Raw genomic sequence first — 9,870 nt, 5'->3', positions numbered from 1 at the left:
ACTATACACTACACTATTCACTACTATACACTTACACTATACACTGCTGCAAAAGTCCAGGCCAGAAAAACATGTTGTTGTTGTTGACCAGTGTTATAAACACTTGATGTTTGTGTCTAGCAACGAGACGGCTTGCACTAAAGTATGTCAAACACTTCGCCGCATTTCACCGTAGCGCTCTATTCATTGATGGCCGTCGAGCGCGTCACCTCAAGCAACTTGACAAGGCCAAGATTACATCTCCATTCATATAAAAGGCAAAGTTGTGATTGTGTGTGTTTGTTCAAAATGTTTAGCGTACTTCCCGACATGCAACAAACTTGAAATTTGCCATGTGGGTACTTTCCGAACTGGACACCGTGCACAAATTATAAAAATACACTTTTTTGGGGGGTTGGAGCTCAATAATGCAGTTATTTTTTGCACGGCAAGTGAGTTGTGATGTCAAATCCGCGCATGTGGAAGCGTAACGCAATGTAGTGTAGCGGTTAGCGTGCCACGCTACGAACCCGGCGACCCGAGTTCGATTCCCGCTCACGGCCACCGCCGGTGACGATTATTTTAACCGCTCGTGGGCCTCCCCTAGGTCGACTCAGCCTCAAGCGAGTAACTGGCGTGGTGTGTGAACATCGCCACTGGGGGGACAAAGGCGGCCGGGCGTGGTTCATCCAAGCCCCCGGGCGAAACCGGGTAGTACAGCTAGTCTCGCTATTGATTATGCATCGTCAATTTTTCCATTTTCCCGTCACAATTTCATTTACACAACTGAAAATATCCGAATAAAAAAATCACAACGAACACTTCTTCCCCCTCCTCATCACCTGCTTCCCCACGTCATCGTTTTCAAATCCTTGATATTAAGTTCACTTGCTTGCTTGCTTAGGACCGTGCAAATCTTTCGGTCGTTTTTTAACCCACTTCCCGTGATCCAATCGAGCTGACATTTTGCACACAGACTCGTTGTGCGTGACAATTAATGTTCGTGAAATTTTTTTCCCAAAATTTTGCTTTACGGGTTATACTTGTTATCAAGCGTTGCCTTATTCCTGCTCGACCCTCTCCCCCCTTCGTCTCCCCGCAATTCCGACTCCTCGGCCGGCGCCGTCCACGCACGCAGCTCGTGCCCCGGCTCGCCCCGACCCGGACAAATGGATCCTCTCGGCGCCGCCCTCGTCTGCCTGTGCTGCGCCGTCACCGCCGCCGCCTCCGCCCGCCGCTCGCCGCCGGCGCCCCCGCGCTACTCGGTCCGCGAAGAGGAGCCGCCGGGGACGCTGGTGGGGAACCTGGCCCGCGACCTGGGCCTCACCGCCGAGCAATTCCGCGCGCGCCGATTCCGAGCGCTGCGGGGCACCAACGGCTCCGACTACCTCGCCGTGAGCGCCGACGGCGGCGAGGTGCGGGTGAGCCGGCGCCTCGACCGCGAGGCCGCGTGCCGCCGGGCGAGCGCCGCCGGCTCGGGCTGCTCCCTGCTGCTCGGCGCCGTCCTGGAGCGGCCCGCCGAGTTGGTGCGCGTCGTCGTCGACGTGCTGGACGTCAACGATCACGCGCCGCGCTTCCCGGCCGAGAGCGCCCTCCTCGAGGTCGCCGAGAGCGCCGCGGTCGGCACGCGCTTCGCGCTGGACGGCGCCCGCGACCCCGACGCCGGCGCCAACGCGCTGCGGGGCTACGCGATGGAGCCCGACGACGGCGCCTTCGCCCTGGAGACGCGCGACGGCGGCGGCGCTTTGTCGCCCGTGCTGGTGGTGCGCCGCGCCCTGGACCGCGAGCGCCGGGCCGCGCACGAGTACGTGCTCACCGCGCTGGACGGGGGCCGCCCGCCGCTCAGCGGCACGGTCCTGCTCACCGTGCGCCTTCTCGACGCCAACGACAACGCGCCCGCCTTCGAGCGGCCCGTGTACCGGGCGCTGGTGCCCGAGGACGCGCCGGCGGGCACGCTGGTCGCGCGGCTCCACGCGTGGGACCCGGACGATGGCGCCAACGGGGAGGTGGAGTACGCGGCGATGCTGGGGGCGCGCGAGACGGCGCGCGACCTCTTCGCGGTGGACTCGCGCTCGGGCCTAGTCACCCTCGTGGGGGCCCTGGACCACGAGGAGGCCGACTCCCACGAGATGCACGTGCGGGCGCGCGACCGGGGACCCGACTCCGTCCCCGCTTACGCCACGGTGCTGGTGCGCGTCCTGGACGTGAACGACAACGCGCCCGTCGTGCGGCTGCTCGGCCCGACCGGCGACTCCGCGGCCGCCGTCGTCGGCGTGTCCCGGGGGGCGTCGCCCGGCCACGTCGTGGCCTTCGTCCGCATCCGGGACCGAGACTCGGGCGCCAACGGGCGCGTGACCTGCACGCTCGAGGGCGCGTCGGCCGCGGGGCCCGGCGCGGCGCCGCCGTTCGCGCTCCGCGCCTGGGACGGGGGCGAGGTGTACGCGCTGGCAACGGCGACGCGGCTGGACCGCGGGGCGACCGCCGCCGCCGAGTACAACCTGACGGTGGTGGCGCGGGACGACGGAGCGCCGCCGCTCGTGTCGGTCAAGACGTTCACGGTGCGCGTCACGGACACGCGCCCCGAGGGCCGGCTCCCGGATGACGACGGCGGGGACGACGACGGGGACGGGGACGATGCCTTCGCGACGCCGTTCGTCATGGACGCGCACCCCGAGGGCCGGCTCCCGGACGACAGCGACGGGGACGACGGCGACGACGGCGACGGCGCCTTCGCGACGCCGTTCGTCGCGGTCGTGGCGCTGGCCGCGGCGTCGTGCGTCCTGAACGTGGCCGCGGTGGCGGTGGTGCTGCGCTGCAAGCGGGAGAACAAGGAGCTACGCACCTACCACTGCGGCGCGGCCGCCCGGGCCAGGACGCCGGCGCGTGACGAGCCGGGGGCGGCCGCCCGTTCCGGCGGCGAGGCGGCATCCGCCACCGCGCCCAACGTCTACGAGGACAAGTCCTTCCTGCCCTCGGAGGCGGCGGGCGCGGCAACGCCGGCGCTTGGCAAGCCCCCGCGTCGCCACCCTCTGCGCCGTGTGCCTGGCCGGCACGACCTCACACAGGTAGGTGACGCGCCGACGCGAGACGGCCCCCTTTTGAAAATGACCGCACGGGCCCGGGGAGGCCCGCCAAGCACTCCCCGCTGAACTTTCACTGCCGCGGCAATAACTTAAGAAATCTTGAGAATCAATCATCCGTCACGAATCGTCATCCGCCCCCCTACGCACAATGCAGCGTGCGCGGGGGGGAGGGGGGAATGACGTGTTTTTTTCCACGCATATCTCCGTAGACTGTCCGCGAAATTAAATTGCAATCAAGTATAAAATATAGGCGCATTGTGTACGGTCGATTGAGTTTGCCGAAATTTCATCTGCATGCATTTTACTCCGGTTATCAATTATAATGTAAAGCAACTGATTTAAAGCTTTCGTGACTGCAGGGATTCATCTTCTTTGTTCTTTCGCTAAAGTCGCGCAGAAGGGAAATAATAAAATAATAAAATAAAACATTTTTATGTTTCGATTTAAAGCTTTCGTGACTGCAGGGATTCATCTTCTTGGTTCTTTCGCTAAAGTCACGTAGAAGGGAAATAATAAAATAATATTATGTTTTTATTTTTATTATTTTATTACTTCCCTTCTACGTGACTTTACCGAAAGAACCAAGAAGATAAAGCAACTGAATCGGAGAGGTTCATGGTTCGACCTCTACGCAAACCAACGTCCCTCAATCAGCAGCACGAAGGGGGGGTGGGTGGGTTCCCACGCGTACCTGCGATCTGCTGGTGGCAGATGCTTAAGAGACTCAGAGAAGCGGATATAATGAGGAGGCACATTCGAAGGTACGAATCGTGGTGCCACGCGTATTAAACGCTCGCTGAGATCCGAGCACTCCTTTTGGCGAGCTTAATATACGTGTAATAATGGTCATTGAGGCGACTCCTGGAATCTGGTCTTTATTTCACTTTTCATAAACAGCTTTCCTTCACGCTGTTGACAGGCAGCGTGAGAGGGACAGAGAGAGAGAGAGACGCGTAGCCACGTGGCAACCCGGAGCCCCGCTCCCGCGTGGCCCCCTTCCTCCGTTCGTTCCCGTTCTGACCACGTGTCGCTCGTCTCCACCCCTATTTAATACCCGGGTCACGTGGTATGTTTCCACCAAACCTGGTTAGCCTCCATGGAATCTTCCAGACTCCATCGTAGGCTCCCGGGACCACGCCCCTGACTCGTCTCCCCATTGGCTGTGGCTAAAGCCAGCAGACCAATCATCTACAAACAGCTGTCACCTTGCCATGACGTCAGGGCCACGCCCCTAGGGTTCCCCCCATTGGCTATGGACCAGGACCGGCAGAGCCAATCATCGTGACGAGTTGTGATACGTCAGTGAGCCGGATACATCCTCACGTTACACACGTTTAAAGAACACGAAACCCGTGGTACCAGCGAGGACCCATCTTCAAACGTGCGAGCGTGCGTGCGTGCGTGCGAGCGTGTGTGCGCTCTCTGCACAAGGGGTCTGCGTGCCCATTTGTGGACAGACGTCGGCACAATGACCCTGCTGCGTACGGATTGCTCCTGTTACTAAACAAAACGGTGAATGTTGCAATCTTCCGTGGTGAGAATGGAAGTGAAGAAAATGTCACGCGCTGGCGATATACAAAACTAACAGATTGAACGTGCACATACGCGGCGCTTGCCCGCACGCGATCGTGAGTTCGAAGTGAGTGAATGACGACGGGCGTGCCCCCGTTGATCTTTTGCAGGGCAACGACAATTTCAATCGACAGCAGCAGCAGCAGTCGTCTAGAAGGTGATCGTTTATCACGTTACACACACGAACCCTTCATTTGTTCAGCATCCGGCCTTGAAATCAAACTCTTAGGTTTTTTTTTTTTCCCGGTAAAGTCACGTGGGTAAAAAATTTCCGTCATCAGGTGGGACCGTCACAGCTAAAATGACTGCATCAAAATCAAGTTCCGTTTTGCGCCGGTAATTTGCAGGCTGAGCGGATGTCGTGACTTTGCGGTGCATTTAGACAACAACAACAACAACATCTAGACAACAACATTTAGACAACAACAACAACAACATCTAGACAACAACAACAACATTTAGACAACAACAACAACAACACCCCATGGGAGAGGAGCAGTGGGAAGGCGGTATTGTGCGTTGGCAGAATCCCGTGCTCTGAGGCAGAGGTCACAACCGGGTACCCGATACCCGTACCCTACCCGATACCTGGCTACCCGTGACCGGCCGGGTACGGGTAGACCGTGAGTCACTGGTGAGTAACCGTTTGTCACTCATTTCCCAACGTCTTGTCTCTTCTCACAATTCAAGTTCCTAGAATCAACCCACCCGCGCCTGCAACATGGCTTCATCCCAGAGGTCGCAATCAGGTACCCGATACCCGTACCCGGCCAGGTACGGGTAGGGTACAGGTACGGCCGGGTACGGGTACCCGTTTGCGACCCTGGTGCGGCCGGGTACGGGTAAGGAATCAAAACCCGTTTGCGACCTCTGCTCTGAGGTGGCCATATTTCCTGGCAAATGCTAAAACAGTTGGGATGCAGCGAGTGTTCAATTAAATGCCGGTTGTGGGAAATCCAAAATGTAAAAAAGAATTCCAATGCCTACCGATCTGTATAATTAACGCTCGGTGACTATCGCCTTCAGTGAGAAACTTTGAAAGCTCAGCATGTCGGCCTTGGCTAAATGTCATCCGGAGCCATGTTGGCACAATGTGTGTGTCTATTCACATCAGAAGAATGTACGGCGTTTATTTTTCAGAAAATCAAAACAGCTCGGCAGGTACACGCACACAGCCGTAGCGTCTGAAAATATCCTTTAGCTGATAAACAACTCACTCCTAATACGGCACGCGACGGCGTTTTGAAAGGATTTGGGGGAGTCTCGCTCCAGAAATCTCTGTACGCGCTTGGGCACTCAAGCTCTTTGTAAGCTTGCAGCGGCACCCGTCAGAGCCAGTCCACAATCCCCCTTGTGCAGAGAGCTGGCGCTCTTTCACACTCTTTGGTTACGTAGTTAAAAAATTAAATAAAAATTCCGCCCCCCCGTTTTAACTCACTGGCCATCTTCTGCATCATAAGAAATGATGTTACCAGCTTGTCCCCCCCCCACCCACCCTGGCTCCTCCCCCCCACCAGCTTGTCCCCCCCCCCCACCCACGACCCACCCTGGCCCCTCCCCCCCACCAGCTTGTCCCCCCCCACCCACGGCCCCCCCTGGCCCCCCTCAGGCTGTATATAATCTCGTGTCTCTTAGAGTTGTCTTCACTTGATGTAGTAATTCTGCTGTGACAGTTCCACCTGAAGACGGAAGCTTGTGTTGCCTCCGAAACGATTCAATTTAGTTGTTTTTAAATCCTTTATATTAAGTTGACTTGCTTGCTTGCTTGCGCGCTTACGACCGTGCAAATCTTTCGGTCGTTTTTTAACCCACTTCCCGTGATCCAATCGAGCTGACATTTTGCACACAGACTCGTTGTGCGTGACGCTTGATTTTCGTGAAAAAAATTTTCCAAAATTTTATACTTTTTAGGAAAAAAAAATTCATATTTAATTTAAAATAGCAATGTGATAAAAATGAAACTCTTACTCAAGAAAAACAGAAATGAATAATAAAATATAACCGATGCCACGCATATAAAGGATTTATAGTGAAAAACTTTGTTTTTACGGGTACATTTTTTTTCCCATTTATTTTATTCTTTAACTACGTGACTTTACCGAAAAAACCAAAGTGTATGATTAACTAACACATTTAACGGGCACTTACGCAGCGCCTTGCCCGTCCGCACGCGATCGTGAATGCGCAGTGCGTGAATGGCGGTGGCGTGCCCCCGTTGATCTTTTGCAGAGGCCTTGCTGTTTCTTGGAGCCCAACAATCGACTGCAGCAGCAGTCCAGAAGGTGAGCAGCGTTTAGCGCGCCGCACACACGAACCCTTCACTTCTTCAGCGTCCGGCCTCGAAATCAAGTTCCGTTTTGCGCCGGTAATTTGCGGACGGACAATAACAACACCATGGGAGAGGAGCGGTGGGAAGGCGCTATTGTGAGTTGGCAGAATCCCGTGCTACGAGGTGGCAACATTTCCTGGCAAATGTGTTCAATTAAATGCCGGTTGTGGGAAATCCAACATGAAAAAAAAATCGAATTCATATTCTTAGGTTTTTTCGGTAAAGTCACGTAGGTAAAAAAATTAAAATTAATAAAAGCAAAATAAAATTAAAATCACGACGTTTTGGAGGCAACACAAGCTTCCGTCTTCAGGTGGAACCGTCACAGCCACGACAGCTGTATCAATTTTATTTTTACCTACGTGACTTTACCGAAAAAACCTAAGAATATGAATCCTTGCAGTCACGAAAGCTTCAAATCTAAAAATTCCAAAGCCTACCAATCTGATAAATGAACGCTCGTTGACCATCGCCTTCAGTGAGAACGTTTAAAAGCTCACCATTTGGGCCTTGCCTCATTGTTATCCGGAGCCACGTTACGTGCCGCGCTATTTATTTCCGAGTGGCTTTTTCACGTGTACGTGTGTATGTTATCTAATCTGGATTATCCGGCTGAAAATGGATGTAGAATTGAGCCAAGCAAGCGAAAAACAAGAGAGAAAACAACAACAAAAAATTAACCCGTAAAAAAAGTTTTTCACTATAAATCCTTTATATGCGTGGCATCGGTTTTATTTTATTATTCATTTCTGTTTTTCGTGAGTAAGAGTTTCATTTTCATCACATTGGTATTTTAAATTAAATATAAGGGAAGTCGTATATAAGGATTATAAGGTTTTCAGTTTTTGTATGATTGTTTATATTGTACATTTTTGTTGTTTTCTTGAATCATTTTCTGTGTTTAGGAAAAATATACGATTGTGTTAGTGAAACATTTTTTTTTCCTACAAAGTGGAAAATTTTGGAAAGAAATTTTCACGAAAATAAATCGTCACGCAACAACGAGTCTGTGTGCACAATGTCAGCTCGATTGGATCACGGGAAGTGGGTTAAAAAACGACCAAAAGATTTGCACGGTCGTAAGCGTGCAAGCAAGCAAGCAAGTGAACTTAATATAAAGTATTTAAAAATGACACGTTAAATAGACCAAAATCACAGGACCTGTGTCATGGGTGCTGTGTATTTCAGTTGCACGTGTAGTGGGTTCAAATGGGACGCGCACGTAATCGGAGGCACGCTTATTGATTCAACTTTGTCAGTCACAGGCCGCGTATGTAACACTTGAAGGGCCAACGGCCCCTTCACCCGGACTTGTCAGGGATATCCCCCCCAGCGCTATCATCCACAACTCATCTGGCCCCAGTTCCTCCACTAGGGTGCTAGGGGAGGCTCTCTGATCCGGCCCTGGTTCAGCACGGATCACGGCACTCGACCATCGGATTGGCCACGGCTCACGGCGATGACGACGGGATAGCGCCGCGGCGGTGAAGACGTCGCCATCTCTTGCAGGTGACGGTGACGGCCGGTCCGAGGCTCTGGACCGCTCGAGCCCGTGCCGGACGCCCAACTTGGACGGAGTCGAGGGTAGGCCCGGCGGCGACGGCGGCGGCGCTTGCCGCGAGGGGGTCGACGTGGCCGTGGCGACGGGCGACGGACAACGCCCCCGCGGGCGGCCCCCGCCGCGCCCCCCCACGCTCTCCACGATCGGCGAGGAAGACTCGGAGCACGGGGCGCCCACCCCGAGCGCCGGCCGGCGCCACCAGCCAGTAAATATCAACGGAGTGTCCGTGTCACATGGGCCTGGGGCAGCTAACGGTGCCGAAGGAAGCCGCTTCCTCGTTCTGTTTTGATGGCGTTCCATTTCATGCCGCATCCACACGCACACACACGCACACACACACGCACACACACACACACACACGCACACACACACACGCACACACACACACACGCACACACACACGCACACACACACACGCACACACACACGCACACACACACGCACACACACACACACACACGCACACACGCACGCACACACGCACACACACACACGCACACACACACACGCACACACACACACGCACACACACACACACCGCACACACACACGCACACACACACGCACACACACACGCACACACACACACGCACACACACACACGCACACACACACACGCACACACACACACGCACACACACACACACACACGCACACACACACACGCACACACCACACACGCACACACACACGCACACACACACACGCACACACACACGCACACACGCACACACACATACGCACGCACAAACACACACACGCACACACACACGCACACACACACACGCACACACACGCACGCACACACACGCACACACACACGCACACACACACGCACACACACACACGCAACACGCACACACACACGCACACACACACACGCACACACACACGCACACACACACGCACACACACGCACACACACACGCACACACACACACGCCACACGCACACACACGCACAGACACACGCACACACACGCACACACGCACACACGCACACACACACGCACACACACGCACACACACACACACGCACACACACACACGCACGCACGCACCACACACGCACACACGCACACACACAGACCACACACACACGCACACACACGCACACACACACACACGCACACACACGCACACACACGCACACACACAGACACACGCACACACACACACACACAGACACACGCACACACACACACGCACACACACAGACACACGCACAGACACACGCACACACACGCACACACACACGCACACACACGCACACGCACACACGCACAGACACACACACGCACACACACACGCACGCACACACACGCATACACACACACAAAGAGGTCG

At 55.1% G+C, this 9,870-nt stretch overlaps 1 protein-coding gene across 1 annotated transcript; it reads left to right on the top strand.

The window, feature by feature from the left end:
• Positions 1-1,148: 1,148 nt before the first annotated feature.
• LOC133361936 (protocadherin-10-like) lies at positions 1,149-4,534 on the top strand. The gene is made up of 2 exons (XM_061580910.1): positions 1,149-3,044; positions 4,520-4,534. Exons 1-2 carry the CDS (start codon positions 1,149-1,151, stop codon positions 4,532-4,534), a joined length of 1,911 nt encoding a protein of 636 aa, XP_061436894.1.
• Positions 4,535-9,870: the final 5,336 nt, after the last annotated feature.

The sequence above is a fragment of the Lethenteron reissneri genome, unplaced genomic scaffold (genome assembly GCF_015708825.2).
Source record: "Lethenteron reissneri isolate LAM-NWPU_2019-01 unplaced genomic scaffold, ASM1570882v1 scaffold_1298, whole genome shotgun sequence".
In the NCBI taxonomy this organism is placed as follows: domain Eukaryota; kingdom Metazoa; phylum Chordata; class Hyperoartia; order Petromyzontiformes; family Petromyzontidae; genus Lethenteron; species Lethenteron reissneri.
This window is presented reverse-complemented; position numbering and strand designations above follow the sequence as displayed.

What these genes read in the sequence shown, in the direction of transcription:
- LOC133361936 (XM_061580910.1), top strand. Translation starts at nt 1,149, where the DNA reads ATGGATCCTCTCGGCGCCGCCCTCGTCTGCCTGTGCTGCGCCGTCACC.